Source organism: Parasteatoda tepidariorum, chromosome 1, assembly GCF_043381705.1.
Source record: "Parasteatoda tepidariorum isolate YZ-2023 chromosome 1, CAS_Ptep_4.0, whole genome shotgun sequence".
In the NCBI taxonomy this organism is placed as follows: domain Eukaryota; kingdom Metazoa; phylum Arthropoda; class Arachnida; order Araneae; family Theridiidae; genus Parasteatoda; species Parasteatoda tepidariorum.
The window spans coordinates 68,883,499-68,902,782 of NC_092204.1; the positions used below are offsets into that span (position 1 = coordinate 68,883,499).

General features: G+C 29.9%; 1 protein-coding gene across 1 annotated transcript in view; it reads right to left on the bottom strand.

Moving 5' to 3' along the window:
* Positions 1 to 19,284, bottom strand: part of LOC107438993 (sine oculis-binding protein homolog) — a 102,334-nt gene that overhangs the window by 34,946 nt on the left and 48,104 nt on the right. The window contains exon 2 of the mRNA XM_016051430.4: positions 17,171 to 17,432. Within this exon, the coding sequence (XP_015906916.2) occupies positions 17,171 to 17,432 (262 nt within the window). The remainder of the gene's footprint in view (positions 1 to 17,170; positions 17,433 to 19,284) is intronic.

Below are 19,284 nucleotides of genomic sequence, written 5' to 3' on the forward strand. Positions count from 1 at the left end.
TAATTACTTTAAACTTCTAGGTATAGATCATTATATGAGATACAGTTAATCCCAATGAACAAACGTTGAGAGGAAAAGATCCATGACCACCTTTTTTTTTCCAACTTTTCTTTTATGTTTACTCTGTATTTCATCTGCTATCTTTGCCGTGGTACGCTATTTTGAATCTTTTGTAACTCCAGAAGCGTTGGCGCAAGAGTTCTGAAATTTCGACATCGACAACGAGGAACAATTTTAGTCCCCAATGCGAAAAATTGTTTAAAAAAATTTGATTATTCTGTTCGAGATAATTGTATGAAAAAATTATTTTTACGATGTAGTTTTTCATTAGTCATTGTTATAAACAAATTGTAATCGATTCTGTTTAAGATTTTGGCGCACGTTCTTTAACTTTCAATTATTTTTTTACAGATTTAGTCACAGAGCTACCAAACAGGAAGTTCTAGCTCTCCACATCATTCAAAGTGATAGTAAAAATAACTATTAAGTAAACAAAGGTTTTTAAAATTTCGCTATCACCTAAAGACAATAATGCTTGTTTTCCCAACAATTTATGTGTACATCTTTTAAACTATTGATGAATTGTGGCGATCAGAATCTTTTCGAATTAAGGGTTAAAACAGAAATTTTGTACTACTTTAAAAAAATTCAGGACAATCTCCGGATAAAAGCTGGAGATATTGGCAGATATGAATGTAGATCGGTGCTACGTCATCGAGTTAGAATCTCTAAATTTATTTGAAACCACGTGTTTATTTTGTTATAACTGTATTTTCAAAACGTTTTTGAAGGAAAAAATAAGGTGCAATGTTTTTTTTTCAAATATTTAATGAATTCCAAGGCGAAAAGAAAGAAAGAAATAATTTAAAACATTTAATAAAAAAAACTTTTCTATAGGTTAACACGGAAAAGCAATAAATAAAAGATTGCACGTTACATATAAAAATTGAGATGTTCATTTTGTATAAAGAGTTTCTTGAAAATTTTTAAAGAAAGCAGATGAAAAGTCGGTGGTTTTCAAAGAACAATCATAAATTCAAACAAACCACTGACTTTTCATCCATTTTCTTTAAAAAATTTCATAAGAAATTCTCGCAAAACATTTTAAGATGAATTTTATATAAAATGAACATATAGTTCCCAGAAAATCAGACGAGACTGTATAAATTCGATTTTTAAGAGCAACACGCAATATTTTATACAATGTGTTTTCGTGCTGACCCATAGAAAGGTTGTTGTTTTTTAATTTCTAAACTATTTTATTTCATTCCTTTTCGTCTTAGGATTTCATTGAAAAGTCGGTGGTTTTTCAAGTAACAATAATAATCCAAAAAACCACAGACTTTTCATCCGTTTTTTTTTTCTCTTTCTTTTTTTTGCCTTTTCTTTAAAAAAAATTCTATAAAAAATTGAAACACAATAACTTTATATAAAATGAACGTAATAACTGTAAAATTTGCCAAATTTATTATAAATTCTATTTTTATAAGTTACAATACATTAATTATTACTTCTTTGTGCAAACCCATGGAAAAGTTGTTGTTTTTTAAAATTATTTTATTCTAACCATATGTAGTGATTAAGTTGAGACACTTTTCATTTCTAAACTTTAAAAAAATCAATGCATAATATATTAATATACTTTTTTAAAAAGTGCTGGAAACAATAAAGAATTAAATAATTTATAAACACGGAATAAACGTGGTTTTGTTCGAAAATGTCGCTTTGCAATTTTAAAAATTATGAAAATTTCTATGACAAAATATAACTTAAACTAAATTCGTCTAACAGTTTCGAAGTTAAAAAGTTTTTAAAAAAAATCGAGATTTAAATTTTTAATAACAATAGTAAACCTTTGTGACAGATGAGGGGACTTCGAGAAATTCAAGTTTTTTGGCTCTCAACGAGAACAAAAATAAGGATTATTGTAAAAACAAAAATCTTCGTATGCTTCAGGGAAAGTATTGAGTTGTGAAACAGCTATCATTTTTGAGATAACTTATGCTTGTTGATCTACAAAAATTGTCAAATCTCATACGAAGTACATATTTACGTAATTTTCACCAATAAACTAAGTTAACTTTCAGATTCCTAGAATAATGAACGCATTTTATTCATTATTAAAAGCTTTTCATCTCTTTTGGTTTATCTGTCCTGAAAACTAAGAATATTGCCCTTCCGGTGATGACTTTTCATTAACTTTTGGTTACGTGTAGTAATATTAATAGAATTCATAATGATAAAAATAAAATAATTAATACTAATATTTATATAAGTAATAATAATAGTAATAATAATACAATAACCCACAACTATAAAAAAATTAACACTTCATTTCTATTTTTTTCTTACTTACCCCCAAAAATTTAAAAATCGGATATTAAAAATTTTATATCTATATTCGATATTAAAAAGGTTTATAGGTACTTTAATATTGTTTTAATTGACTTTAAGGCGATAAATTAAGTACCCTTAAGTAGAGTAATGACATTGTGACACAGAAAACATTTTTTTTTCTTTTTTTTACGTAAGACATTAAAATTAGTTGTATGAGATTGCTCTTCATTGCAAGTGAAACGAGAAAAAAATTAGTGCTACTGACTTTATTCCAATTCTGTATTTTGTCATTTGAGGTAACGTATTAAAAAATTGCTTAAAAATGTGCAAATCTATCAATTAAAAAATGTTTTGATCGTTATTAAGTAAAATAATAATACGTACTGAATAATATTTAAAAGTTATTTTTTTAAAAGAATTATCTGTGGATAAACAAATTTTATAATCGTGTGCAAAAAATGTTCGATTTTTTTAAAAAGACCTCGAGTGAAATTATGAACTGGCTAGAACTCTATGATGAACTGGCCAGATAAAAAAAAAAACATTGGTTATGAATAAACATCAAACACTGGTAAAAAAATCAGTGACAATAACTTCACTCTATATAAGTAACTTAAATATGAAATATTATTAAATACTGCCAATATTCCTGATTTTTAAGATTTTTAGCAGCGAATTTTGCCAATTCGCTGATAAAATCATAAAAATGAGATATACAAAATAATAATTTAAAGATGTCTTCTAATACTACAACATTACGGCCGAAGGAGTTTACATACTTTCAACTGCTTTCCTGGCTCAACTATTGGGACCATATTTTTGCTCAATATTAATAATACTATAACAAAAAAAAATTAACGCCTGAATTAAGTTATCAAAATTAAATGGAGACATTAAAAAAAGTAATTTCAATATATTAAACATCTCGTGTTAACGAGTTAAGGCCGTTGCAGGTGTTTCATTTTTTTCAAGTAAATACAGCACAGAAATAATTGTAAAAACCAACAAATCAATGCAATTAAATAGTAGTTAGGGTCGCCTAACTGTCATGAACAATAAATAAAATTTTTTTAAGTGAAAGCAGTAGGTTTGTTCAGGAAAATTTAAAAGTGCAAAAGGTTAAATATATGGCATGACACCATTTTAAAGATTGGCAATCGTAGAAAATATTTATGTGTTAAAAACATAGTTTGTACAAAGCAAAACTGAAAAAATTATTTTTAATGTGCTATTAACACGCTTAAGGCTCAACTTTCTACTGCTGTTCTTAAAAAAAGCTGCAGCTTAAATGCAAAATGTACACCACTTTAAAGATTTACATTTGTAGCAAATATATATTTCTTAAAAATGTATCATCCGCTGTGCATCCTTGTCAAATTAATTTTTAAAATGCCCCTTCTACCGTTAGAATTTCAATCACAAGTCTCGAGATTCAACTGTTGTTTCATTTAAGATTCAATATTTTATTGTTAAAAAATTTAGTCACGTATCCTTCTATAAAACTCAATATTTCATTACAACTTGCAATTAGTAAAAAAAAAAAAGAAGGAAAAAAAGGTTACAATTCAAATGCAAAGTGCATGCCCCCACTTCAAATATTGACGCATGAAAAAACTATTTATGTTCAGAAACATGAGTTTCGTAGTGCAGATTTGTAAAATTCAGTTTTAAAATATCGCTTGTAAATTAATGATTAAGCAGCATCACTATTATGCTACCATTTGTGATTACCTTGTTATTCAATTTTACGACACTGGTTCTAATTAATAATTCGGAAGTGTTGAACAAAAGCGATTTAAGGAATTTCTTTTCTTTTTCTTTTTACATACTGCAATGCATATAAATGTTCTTATTTACTTTTTATCATGTACTAATTATTCTTTTATTTACTCTCAGAAATTCACGCTCCGACTTTCTAAAAGAAAAAAAAAATTTTTTACCTATTTCCAAATAAAATTTAAAGAACAAAATTCGGCCTTCAGTTTTAGTTGTTTATAATTACTACAGATGGCAGCACTAAAACTTTAAAAATTATCTTTCTTTAATGTGTTTCCTCAGCTCTTAAATTAATTTTTGTATGCAGAATTTCGCATACTTACTCAGTTCATTCTTTATCACGGAAAAGTTACAGTCACCCACTAACATGCGTGATATCTTACGTTAGTATAGTGCGTTGTTTCGCATCATTATTAGTTATAGAAAATTACGATTCATTTTTATTATTTCGGGGAGACATTTTTTTAAATTAAAAAAAAAGTTCCCCTCCAAATATATTAGCTGGTCAAAAGAAAATGCGACAAATAATAGAGTTTTTTACTCTCAATAATTTTTATCAAACATTTTTTTCTTTTTTTTTAAATATTTAAATTATTTTTCTTCGCATTTGATCGAGAGTTTTTTCCCCTCAAGTTCTAATTATTTCTTAACATTCTGTGCTGTATATTTTACAGGTGTTTAATTATAATAGTAATTATAGGATAAAATAAATAGTTCAATCTTCCTAAAATAAGTTTTGAAAATTACCATTTTAGCTAAAAAAATATATATTTATAAAAACCTATTTGATTACAAAGAGGAAATACAGAAGAGTTGAAAGACAGATATTAAAAACACCAAGCTATATCGCAGGCAACCAAACTGATTGCGATGTATTCCATCCCACTTTCCTCAGTAGTGGTTTTTGACCACCGCAATAAATATTTTAAAATAGTAAGTGGAGTTTTTAAGTACTGTTAAAATTAAACAAATGAAGTTTACCTTGTTAATTATTTCCCTATCACTCTTAATATCATGGGGGTTAAGACTACCAAGTTGGTCACTATATGTTTCGTAAATACTTTTTGTGAAATCTTATTTTAAGTATCTTCGCTTAGATATTAATCAGTGGTTTCCAAATTTCTTTGCAATAGTTTATCGGATTATTTTTGAACAAAAATTATAAACATATATATAAAGGGTAGTCATTACGCATATGTATATACATATATACATTGCTTAGCAATCGTTACGAAACAGTCACATTTTTCGGAATATATAATAATAGACATTTATTGAAGAAATGAAACTAAATGCATATTTAGTAAAGAAAATGTGCATTTATTATTATGCAAAATTATACAAATATCGCCTCATCGAAATATAAGAAAATAAAAAATAAAAAAGATGCTCCCTGGACGATTTCCAAACTACCACGAAAAATGAGTCTTCTTGCCAGAATGAAACAGATATGAGTACCTTAGTAATTATCTCGGACACTAATGCACATTTTGCATCCGTTATTTATGCTGTCCACTAAACTAACGAGAAGTGCGTAGGAGATATTGTCCCACTGCTCTCTCTAGGCTGTGTTTATCTCTGTCACGGTTCGGGGAGGGCGTTTTTTTGTGAAACATGTCTGCCAAGGGAATCCCATGCATGCTCTATGGGATTTAAGCCTGGTGAATACGCAGGCCTTCGCTTACGGACAATATCTTCAATTTCTAGCGTGACCGATACCTCAGCTTTCTAATGTGACCGCGCATTGTCATCCATAAACAGAAAATTTGGACCTACCACACCCCTAAAAAGACGAACAAAAACCAGAATAATTTCTCTGCAATACCGCTGCGATGTAACGCTACCTCGCTCAAAGATGTAAAATGGTATTTTGCCATTGTGGATGATGCCTGCCATACCAATCACGTTCGTGAACTCGTACTGTTGGGCATAACATGTCCCCCCTCTCCCCCCCCCCAACTAATAGCCAGAATCACTTATCAAAGTGAAACGGGTTATCGTTACTCTGGAACCACTGTCAATGATTCTAACCAATACGTTTCTTAAACCAACGTACTGTTTCTTGATAATGGTAGGGATGAAGCGGGATACATCGAACAGGCTTCCTTCCATACAAACTAACTTGATTTAATCATTATGAAATGGTTCTAGCAGAAACATGTTTACAGTTAGCGGTTGCGAANTGTATATAAGTTTTTATAATTAATTTATATGTTTTTTACTCTTAAAATAAAAAAAAATTATTCAAAATAAATTATTTTTCTCTAAATTTACTCATAAAGGGCCCCCAGATAATGACAGGCCCAGGGCCCCTATAAACATAAAAACGGCTCTGGCGGTTGCGAAGTCAACAGCTATCTACATTTCAGTGAATTTTCGCCAGTATAATGTTTTTACCAGGACCATTGGCATGCTTTCGCACAGCATTTCCATCTTCAGCGACCTTTATAATCACAAGATTACACTTTTTGACACTCCCATTAGATTGGCCACAGTAGTGACTCTTTGTCCTGAAGTCTTCCAACTATGCGTCCACAATTGGAAACACTCAACTCAAATGGTGTCTTGCTAACATTTTACGTTTAATTATTGCAACACTACACTGAATTTCACAGAAATAATTTTAACAAATCACGGTTCTATTTTGGTCAAACACCTAACAGCATGAATTTTTCGAATGAATGTAGAGCTTTTGTGCACTGATTTTTATACAGTAAATGGCTCTTGCTCTGCCGCACTCTACCGAGCCGTCAGCCGTACTCTTCTCTACCGAAAACACTGGCTTCAGTGTATTGTAAAAAATGTATATACATTAAGGATTGCGTATCAATAAATAAACGAAGGAGAAACAAAAACACTTATAAAACCTGTCGAATCACTGAAGAAAGCGGGATGGAAAAACATTAAAACCATATTGACTGCCTGGTGAAACTTACTGGTGTTTTTAATAATCGCCTTGTAAAAACTATTTATTTCCTCCATCAATCATACAGGTTTTGATGTTTTTAGTCCTGCATTCCTCAATTGTGATACCTTATGTTTCTACACCTTTTTTGCTTCTTTCTCGCCTATGTTATCTTCCTATGTTTACATTATTTTTTTATTTTGTCCTTGGTTTCTTTGCTTATGCATTTTTTGCCTTCCCCTGCTTAGATGTGAAACATAAAATTCATACATTTTTGACTCCATATTTGACAAAAATTCTAAAAATATATACTGAGGGCAGTAGTAACAGAATATTTTGGTATATATGTTACCCGCAAAGTTTGAAATCCGGCATTCTAATAGAATGCCTTAGGCATTGGATATAATGCATGAAACGATTCATATTCCTAGACATTCTATAGAATGCCAAATGAGAAACCGGCAAAGTGTGAAATTCATATCCGATTCGTTTTGAATGTAATTGAATGTAATTAAAACTATGATTCTAGCATACCATGTTGAAACAGGTAGGTAAATTTTAATTTGTTACCTTTCATATGAAAATTTTAATTCTCAGAATAAGAGAGACATACATTTTATTTTGTAGGAAGTTCATTTTTCTTTACGTACTTAGAATATTTTTTCATGGCACTCTCCTTATTTTTTTTTCAGAATAACATTTTTATTTTTGAGGAATGCACGTCATTTATATAATAGCCTTAACGGGACTTTTTTTCTCAACTTTTGCCTAAATTTGTCATTCTATGTGATACCTAGGTATTATATACAATGCCAAGGGAAAGTATGTAACAATTCTAAGATTTCATACCATGCCTAAAAACGACCGGCATTATATACAATGCCTATGCTATCTTTGGAATGCCGGAGTTTCATAATTTCCAGTTACGCATTATAATGATTAATACTATGTTTTTATATTGTATACAGTCGAACTCGTTTATAACGAGCTCGGATTTAACGAGAACTCGGATTTACCGAGGGACACGAGAATATTTGGTTGGATCAATGTTAAGTCTATGGAACAGAAGTCGCTTTTAACGAGCAAAACTCGGTTTTAGCGAGCAATATTTTTCCGTCTTGTAATCTTTTTTCTCATCTTTCTAGTCTTTCTGTCTTATCTTTTTTTTCAAAATGATAAGAAATGTGCTCGAAATAAAAAAAACGCGATTAAATTAATTAATGTAATTAAAGTAAGTAAGTATTAATTAAATTTTAAGTAAATTCAATCATTTGACCTCCCAAGCCCCCCCCCTCTTCCGGTTGCGCGCCTGTCTTAAGTACCCGTTTATTACGAGCACTCGGATTTAACGAGTACGTGTTACGGTCCCTTTGTGCTCGTTATAAACGAGTTCGACTGTATTAACTAGTAGTTTAATGCAATTATTAATTTTCATGCACATTTTAATATTATTTAAAATTTTTAAAAAATTCTTACATATTAAAACAATACCTTCAGTGGCGTATAGAAACGTTTGAATGCTCACAATAAAATCTAAACTGGAAGTTGTGTTTATGCTCCTGAAAAGCTTAGTATAATCTATTGTAGCACAGAAAAAGCCAATTTAATTTTTTTAAAAAAAAACATCGTAAACAGATATTTAATCTTTTTCCTGAATCAAATATTAACCAGTTAAAAAATTATTTCATTATGAAAATGTTGAAATGAAAAATAAAGTTTAAGTGTTCTTAGTCGGTGATTGGATGACCCATTTGGCTTGTTGATTGGGCCACAGTCCTCTTTCTGCATACCATTGAACAAGTTTAAAATCATTCGTAAATAATAAAGGCATTTTTCAGTTTCGTTGGCTCCAAAGGGACCGCATACGTTCTGCGTGCGGAGTAACAAAATTATAAGGAAAGAATTTTAAAAATTTTCCTTTAAAGAACTGTTTTTTATTTATTTGAATTTAATGAAGCGTCTCGATGTCAGTCCCAAGATGTGCTGAGAAGAGGAAATTGTAGAGAAGATGTTGGGGCGTGTCTGTCGGGCATTGAGGGAGGACTGAATCACGATCTCGTTTGATCCTGAATATCTCCTCCGCCCGATATAAATCCTTGTCGACGTCACCTGCAACTTCTACACATTCCCTCCCAACATCTCCATTACCGCCATATTTGGCATTATTTCGCCAATGATGACGTTCAGCTGCAATATACCATATCTATCTCACCGGTGAAAAATTTAGTTAAAAATCGAAAAATTAAAATTTTTAACATAGACTTCGTTAGAAAAAAAAATAGTAATGTAATATAGTTTTTCCTTACCCTTCCCTAAAATTTTCACACACCACTGGGGGTAGGAGTGATAGCACTCACGTTAAGAACCTATATTTCAAATATTCAAATCCATTCTATCGATGGAATAAAACCAAAAATTAATATTATTTTCTATTGGTTAATTATAGAAACTATGAAAGGTTTTACTGTCAATGATTTATTATCAATGTGTTTAAACTCTTATTTTCAATTTTAATCGTCTTAAATCTAACTTCAACTTTCGCAATGGTTTTTTAATCTTGATTTTCCATTTAAATATTAGTTCCTAAATTCGCTTAATTAGGCTAAAATTCAATTTCGGCAAGTATTCCCAAAATCAAGGGAGGTATTTAGAGAGCATCCTGTATAATAATAAACAATTATAAAAATTATGATAAAATTTCATTCGAAAAATTATGATAAACTCGTTAGTAACATAAATGCTTCGTTCTTTCGGATTAGTAACACATGTGATTAGGATTCACACGTGAATGGCACACATGTGAAAGAAGCGCGTCTAACTGTAGATCGAACGGAATTTTCAGATTTCGCAGCCTATTATCGTCAGAACTATACTGGGCACATTTTAAGTAAATTTGGCACAAAAAAAAATCTTTTTACAGCCAACTGTTCTGTAATATTGTTTCCAGATAGATGTTTTTAAATTTTCAAAAATTACATCCAGATGGTAGAACAAAATAAATATGCTCTTCTGAATGATTTAGAAGATCTGGCTTGTTAATTNTTCCCCCCCCCCCAGCCTTATTTCAATTTTAAATTTTGATTTTCAGTTTCGGATTCAAGTCTACAATAGTAATTTTTCATTTTGTAATGTGCACATTTTCCTTAAAAAAATTTAGGAAAACAAACTATTTTGAATTTAAGTGGCGTCTTAAAACAGTAAGTATTAATACATTATAACACATAATTGATACTAATTTAGTTACACTAAAAATAAATTGAATTAAAATTTTATGGCTGGAATTGTTGTTAAGAAATAACTTATTGCTGTTCATCGGATGTGTTTTCGGTTCGATTTTTTTCGATTGATAAGTTTTATGAAAGCATGAGTGACGCATGTGTTTAAATTATTGGAAGCAATCTTTGAGACATTCATTTTACTAAGTCATGCAATTTTGAGAGATTAAAAAAAGTTGTTATAATATTTCGATTAAAAGTGGTCATAATATTTCTATTTAAAGCCTAGAGATAGAGTCTACTTAGTTTTTCCAATATAATAATAATGATGACATAAATCCCCTTAAGAATCTATGGTGTAATTCTCAAGCGGTTTTCATTAGAGAAAGTATTATTTTCTATACGTTGAATTAAAATCGGGTACTGAAAATGATAGGCATAAAAATAGAGCTTTACTGTTCCATATTATTATTATATCCAAGAAGCTGAAAAATAGTGAAGGTTCGGTAAAATATTACAAATAAGTCTTTTCCATTAATTTGATTATTCATAATTCGAATGTATTTATAATTTTTTTACACACTGTTAAAGAAGTCTCCCAAAAAGAAATGATCAAGTTAAAATCAATTCAAGAAAAACTAAAGTAGATTTATAAGGTTTGCTGCATTCTGCTTTGGAAACCAAAAATTTTTCCTCATAAAATTTTCATATTAGTTACAAAGTGCGTCAACAGATGACACTGTTGACTGAAACAACTATAAAACAATGTTACTTGCTGCATCTTAGACCATTTCAATTGAATTATTTGCATAGATGCCTGTTAATATTGCCTAAAACTATGCCATGTTATTGCTGCGAATGAAGTTTTTTAAGTAAATTTTCTTGTTATTTTATTTACTTAGCAGCACCACCTGTTAACAAATTTCATAACAAATTTTGAAAATTTGTGGGGAAAAAAATATATGGCTTAGGAAAGAAAACGCAGCATACCGTTTCTTTTTTTACCCCCCCCCCCTTAGTTTTTTTTATTTTTTATTGATGGTCATTTTTGGGTGTGGTAATATTTTAAAAGCATTTTAATTCAAAATTATTGTAAACAATTAAAATAATTCCAATATACTGCGTGTAAATTTCGTGAAAATAAAAAAAAAAAAGACAAATGATAAAATAAAATTAAAAAGACTTTGCGAACTTTTCAGGTATAAAAAAAGGCTAAGGAATTTCTAAATCTAATTATTATTATTACTTACTGTAATCAAATGGATTTTAAACGTCAATTTAAAAAAAAAATGGTAATAAGTACTTAACTTGACCGAATGATTCTTTCAACAGACAACTTTCATTGTTTCGAAATTTTGTTGATAGTAGCACCTTATGTAATGCAATACATAATTTTAAAAAAGTCGCCAATAAAATGAAAACTAAAAATCACTTCTTTCGAATAAAATCGCAACCCTTGTCTGTGAACCACCTCCTTGGGACAGATGGTAAGCCCACGTCCCTCCAACAACCATTTCTGACTCGAACGCTACTTTATAATTACCTTAATTGAAGCTGGCTACAATAGAAGGATAAAAAGAGAGATAAAAGATAAAAAGAAAAAAAGAATAAAAAGGGAAGAAAAAGTATCGAAGATAAATATGGGGAGGAGTCGCAAAAGACAGGAGTGAAGGGGAAGGGGAGCTGTGGCGGTCAGTTTATCAAACGATTTTCTCCCTAATTTATGAACAAGTAGATATTTAGTGGTTCTTATTTTTGGGATCTCTTGGACCATTTTTTAAAAATTGCTCGAAAAATAAATAATTTGAGATCAAGGGTAAAATCATTTTAGAACATTGAGAGGGTATTTTATTTATTAAGTAAATTGATGTACTTAAGTTTATGATTGGTAAATTTGTTTTACATTAATATGAGAAAAAGGGAACATTCTTCGGACTGTACTTTTAAATCTTTAAAATCGAATTTCTGTAAATTTAGATGTGCGACATATACATCAATCATAGTTTGCGAGCGGTTATAGAAAAACTTTAATATAAAAAGAAGTAAACACTTTTAAAAAAAGGTGGGGGGTTGGAAAATTAGGTTTTTTCTTTTAACTTCTATAACGTGTTTTTATAATTTTCTTCATTCTTAGTTTTGTGTCTGTAAATTTGTCGGTGACAGAAAGAGCACTGTAGTTAGTCGGGGAGTGTTCGAAATTCCCTTTGACAGTAAAATGGCAAAAAATTCTTATAGTAGAGTTAGCAGAGTTTGTTTTTTTTTTTTTTCATTCCAGAGGTTTGAGATCTGTGTGAAATTTGGAAAATTATGTTCATAATTTTGTGAATTTGTGAATACGATCTTGATTTTGCGAAAATTACTGAAAACAGTGATCAGTTCAGACTTATAGTAAGAGGTTACGGTTTCAAAATTTTTGTGATAGCTTCGAAAATCTACTATAATGTGTGAATCTGTGAAAATAAGGTCATGAACAAAACTTTAAAACCTTTCAAGGATTTTTTTAATTTTCAAATTATGAATTAAAGACATCAATGGTTCCGTTTTTCAAAAAAATAAATAAATAAAGTTTTAGGAAGGATTCATTATTCGATAAAATATTTCGGTAAATTTTCATTTTTATAATAAAATATTTTGCGAGGGGACTCTTAGCAGACCCAATATTTATCCTAAAAAGGCCCGTGGTAAATAAATGAAACTTGTATTGCCAATCCAACACAGAACTCCAGATAAGATTCGAGCACTCTTGCTAGTCGGAAAGTATTACGTGCAATATTTTCCCACAAACAGACAATTAAAATGCATTAATAATATGAATTAAGTAAAACATAATAAAAATTTTAAAATAGTTTGAATCCGAGAATAAATCAGATATTTATCTTTCTTCTTTTTTCTTTTTTTTTTTTNTATGATTGGTAAATTTGTTTTACATTAATATGAGAAAAAGGGAACATTCTTCGGACTGTACTTTTAAATCTTTAAAATCGAATTTCTGTAAATTTAGATGTGCGACATATACATCAATCATAGTTTGCGAGCGGTTATAGAAAAACTTTAATATAAAAAGAAGTAAACACTTTTAAAAAAAAGGTGGGGGGTTGGAAAATTAGTTTTTTTTTTTAAATGATTTTGCGAAAATTACTGAAAACAGTGATCAGTTCAGACTTATAGTAAGAAGTACGGCTTCAAAATTTTTGTGATATCTTCGAAAATCCACTATAATTTTTGAATCTGTGAAAATAAGGTCATGAATCTGTGGGGAAAAAATAAAACATTAAAGCCATATCTTTCAAAGATTTTTTTAATTTTCAAACTATGAATTAAAGACATCAATGGTTCCGTTTTTCAAAAAAAACAAGTTTTGGGAAGGGTCTATATTTTGATAAAATATTTCGGTAAATATCCATTTTTATAGTTAAATATTTTGTGTTGAGTCCGTTTTAAAGGTAAAAAATTTTGCAGACTCAATATTTATCCTAAAAAGGCCCGTGGTAAATAAATGAAACTTGTATTGCCAATCCAACGCAGAACTCTAGATAAAATTCGAGTACTCTTGCTAGTCGGAAAGTATTAAGTGCAATATTTTCCCACAAACAGACAATTAAAATGCATTAATAATATGAATTAAGATAAGATGAATTAAGTAAAACATAATAAAAAATACTTGCAAATAGTTTGAATCTGAGAATAAATCACGAATATTGATCTTTTTTTGTTGCAAATTATTAAAAAAAGTATGTATTTTTTTACTCAAATTCTAAAGAAATTTTAAGAGCCTGTATTATTTTAAATTAATAAAAAAAAGTTGCTGTATTAATATACAGTATCTTAAGAAGAGGTGAATATTTATATATTTGTAAATCATTAACAAATATATAAATATTCACATTTTTATATTTGTAAAATAATCTGTATTTATATATCTAAAATTTATAAATACTTTTCAACGGGTTTAATCTATATTAATAAATATGCTTTAATAATTTTATACAGGTCTCTAAGATCTCAGTTTTATACTTATGGGAAATCAGGTCTTAGTCACAGGACAGTGAAAAGATATATCTACCTTGGGCACAAGCACTGTTGTCTTATAGATTCTTTTCACTGATGAGTTTCGATTCAATCTGAACAATGATTCTGGACGCGTTTACACGACAAAATAGAAACTTAATTTCTAACATTATAGAAGTTTGATCTCTATGGTGATAGAAGTGTTTTGGTCTGGGCCAGGATCATATTATATGACCATATATATGATTGTTATCAATATTCAAGCAAAAGATTTATAAAATTTGCTTATTGTCGCGAATTACTCTGCATATATCAAGTAACGGGTATTTTTTTAATATCATTGTTGTACTGTATTTTAGACAGTAAATATAATAAAAATATTAATTTAAAAACAAATGAAAAAATTTTAAAAAAAAAGGCTGAGAGAAAAAGACACCGAAAATCGAGGAAGGATTTTTAAATAAGCAAAAATTCTAAAATGAAGGGAAAAAAATTATATCATACATTGGCCGACTTAATTCGTTTTGTAAAATATAACAATATAATGATAATTACTATTTATTTATTTTCTGGAACAGTTTCGTTTGGTCTATATTTGATACATTATGAAAAAATAAATATTAAAATAAAAAACTTCGGATAGAAAGCTTAACAGTTAACAGATAGTTCCAATAAATTCAATGCAAATTGGAACGATCTTAACACTTCTGGTGAATGAAAAACATTGTTTTAGAGTTCTACATTATATTCTTGGGTGTTGTTTAAAGTTGGCAGCAAGCAATTTAAGTTTATTCAACTCGGCGGTTTTAGGACCTCAGAAGGTCTACATTTCATTTGAGAATTTCCAAACAATCAGAAACTTAAATTCAAAACAAGTCGTTCGTAAAACCGAATTACAAAAGAACGAATTTTAATTAAACTAACCTAATTAACTTCAAACGAAATTTTCTCTTTTTGCATTAGTCATTTACTCGCTTTCGAAATTAATCTAATTTAATTAACATTGTGAGAAACCGATCTTGTTTATCCGGACGTTTTTACTGAAAATGTTGATTTCTTTGAACTTACGAAACATAATACCGAAAGTGTACAATGAAGAAACTGTAAGAAAAAAAGTAAAAACTAAAATCAAAATATTAAGAGAGGATAAAAAATTACACTTTTAAACAACAAACGTATGTAAGAGTAGACATTGAAGATGATACCCGCCCCCTGCGTCTTGCAAGTATTCCCCCCCCCCTGAAATCAACCTCTTCACGTCCACCTTCCCCTGCTAATTAAGTTAATTACAGCCAGCGAAACGAATGCTAGGGTAAAAATTGAACTTTAATGTTCGGTAAGTTGAACCTTTTCGACGGAGAACTTCAAAAACAAAAAGAATGAGACACGCCCCCTCATGAAATTATTCGTCGGAGATTTTGTTTTTAATACATGTTTTTTTTTCCGTTGAAATATTTTTTATATTGTTTTCTAAATTTCTTAGCGGATGATTTATGAATTTTTTCCTCTCAAAAAAAATTGCAGGTTATGTGAGATGATTTTCAAAAAGACTGAAAAAGAACGCAAATATAATTGAGATTAAAATTGCAGAGATTGTTTTTAAGAATATGCTTAAAATTTGATCGTTTTTCTTCCAAACCTATTACGTTAATTATTTAAAAAGTTCGTTTGAATTTTAATAATATTTTTTTTTTCATTGTGACAGTTATTTTAATAATTCAAATCATTTCATGATTGCGGAAATGCATCTATGGTCATGGATTCTTTAAATGCAGTACCTGTATTTGGTAAGACTTATAGATTCTTTTAAAAAGTCTCACATGATCGAAATGCTACTCTAAATTCCAATTTTTTTTTATTTTGTTCAGCCGTGACCTTCACGAGATTGGGTTTGTTCCGTGACATGTAGTCTTTGGAGCCCGCTTTATATTTCTTCATGGGCCGTGGTAGCCCAATGATTAGAGAATCGGACTCCGGTCCAGACGAACTGGAGTTCGGTCCTCGACTCCGCTAAGACCCACCGAGTACATGCGGTACAAGTGCTCGTAAAATCTATGGTCGGTCGCAGAGCAGTACCATGGGTAAAGAGAATAAATTTAACTTCTCATATTACCAAAATGGCTAAATTTTTTTATCCAAAACCGTTCACTAGTCGAAAACGGGCAAGGCCAAAACAACGATGGCTCTATTATGTGGAATCAAATTTTAAAGTGATTGGGATAAATGTCTGGAAGTCTTGTAGGAATCTTTAGTAGAAAATTTTAGCCCACCCTGTGTTGTCGTGCCAAATAAAATTATGAAAAAATTATTAAGATTTAAATTTTTTTTTATAGAAAAACGTGGTTTATTATTCACGAAAGACTATCAATTTGCTCAATGGTTTGCCTTTTGAAAAAATTAAGTTATAAATGGCTATCGACTATATAAGAATTTTTTTATAAACTTCGACAATCATAACTTTTTTACTACTTTCCCTATTATTTGTATTATTAGAAAGTAAAAGCTTTTTTTTCCCGTGTGAAAATCACTTAAATGTCAGATGACTTAAGACATGACTTATTTTCATATGTTAAATAAATAGGCTATATATAGGCAATGGAGGATCAAATCAGCAATGAAATAATTCAAATTGTACTGAGGTTTAAAAAAACAAGTTAAAGATGGAGGATCAGATTACTCTGAGGTGCGAAAATTAGCTAAAAATGAATAATCAAAGTCCACTGAGGCGTAAAAATTAAATTAACAATGGAAGATCAAATAACTCTGAGAATAAAAAATTAGTCAACAATGGGGGATCAAATTAATTTCAGATGCGAAATTAGTTAACAATGAAGAATCAAATTACAACTAGTTGTAAGAAATAAGTTAAGAATGGAGGATCAAATTATTCTGAGATGTAAAAAACTAGTTGACAATGTATATCACTTACCATCAGGATTGGGACTCATACTATCTGATCTCAGCCTGGAAGATTCGTCTAAGCCACCAGGATGAGATGGAACATCCTCTGATGCATCACTTCCTTCCATAGCCGAAGAAGGCGGTGACACACCGTTTGAGCTGTTGTTACCAGCTGCAGAAGAATTGTTGGAAGCAAAGTGGGTGAGGTTCAAACCTTGAGTATCTCTGCTATCCACCTTCTCGAAACCGTACCAACCAAGGATTTCGTTCATTGTCGTCTCGGCGTAGCACTAAAAATAGTTAAATAACGAGTTTTAGATCATATATCTTATGCAAATCTTAACAATTTTTTAAGATTAATTTTTTCTCTTAAAAAACTATTCTACGGTAGATTGTTTCAGGCTTATACCATTTGAATCCAAATATAATTAATATTCCAAATATAATTTAAAAAAAATCACTTTGACGTAATTTTAATTTCTTTCCAGTGGAAAAAATCATTCACAAGTAATATATATCGTCGTTGCCGAGTGGAAGGATAAAAACAGGTCTTAGGCAGGGAAAGAGGGTATAAAATTTATTTATTAATTAGAGTGAGAACAGCAATAAAATTGTACACGAATTCATTGTGCTCCTCAATGAAAGCTAGGGAAAATCTTGCAAAGTAAATCGGTAAAATGTCTCGTTTTAGGGAATAAGGGAAATCTTAGTAATTGTAATTGGTTTATCAAATAGGTCGCGCGATTCCCACAAAGAACAAAGGGAAAAATGTCTTACTTTTAATTAACGCATTCTTGAGCCAAAAATAGATTAAAGGACAGGATGTGAATTTAAAAGTGTGAGAAAGCATTTCGTTTTGAATAATATATTAAGAAAATGATTTACAGAAAAGAAATAACGTAAAAAGATTACTGAAAATGCTTTAATTTAAATTAAAAAATTATCTTCGTGACCCAATGGTTAACGTGCTGGGCGCTTCAGATTATGCTTCGCTATGGTTGGGGAATGTGATGTGACTTCAAATTTAATTATAGTGTCATCTAATGAAGTTTAATACGGAATATTTGCAGTATTGAGGGAAAAAATACTTCATAACAATATATAAGGGCCATTTCTTATTAAATGAAGAATCTTTACCACGTTACAATTGTCAATTTTAATTAAATGTGAAAGAAAGGGTGTCCAAACTCTCAAAACTGTAAGATCTTTTAACAGGTTTTATCCCAAGACTTTGTATAAGCAGACTACAGGCGACATTTGTTGTACTGCAGAAAAATGCACATCGTTAGAGATCATATTTTTAGAGTTACGCAGTTCAATTCAAAACATGGAGCCGATTTTAAAAGATCATATTTCCTGTACTTTTATGAATCAGTTTTCATTTTTGAAATAATGAGAATTCAAAGGTTAAGATTCACCATGGCTGAAGTTTTCCTTAGGGAAATCTCTTATTTTTAGTAAGTCATTCAAGCAAGTTCTTTGTAAGTTTAAAAAGATAGCCCTATAATAAACTATCATTCTAAAAGTAAAAACTATTAATTAAGTTATCATTCTCTGAAAGATCTAACAATGCACATATACCTTTTGAAATCTTAAGAGTTAAAGGCTTTCCTGTCCTGTTTCAATTGTCTTAGACCAGGGGTGGCGAACCTTTATACACCAACGTGCCATTTTCTCTAAAAAATTGCTTAATGAGATCATAGACGTGCCGTAAAATAATTTTGACTTCTTGATTATTGGGAAAATAATACTAAAAACTATCAACTCAAAACTCTTTATTTACATTGAAAAAAAAAAACATTTTGCAATGTCTCAATTATACAAGTAATTCAACTTAAAGTAACATCAATGAGACTTTTGGTGTTGCAGATAAGATGACCAATAACTTATATTAGGTTCTAAGATGTTAGTTTAAGCAGGACTGTTGATTTTTTTTGCTAGTTATTTATTGCTAGCTTGTTTTTTACGGTTATTAATTTTTGTTTTTTGTGAATTTTAATTTAATTGTTTTTTGTGAATTTTAATTTAATTGTTTCCTAGCGTAATAACATTTGTGTAATAACAATTGTGATCGGTGGAGTGCCCAAAATATTGTGTCGCGTGCCATAAATGGCACGCGTGCCATTGGTTCGCCATCCCTGA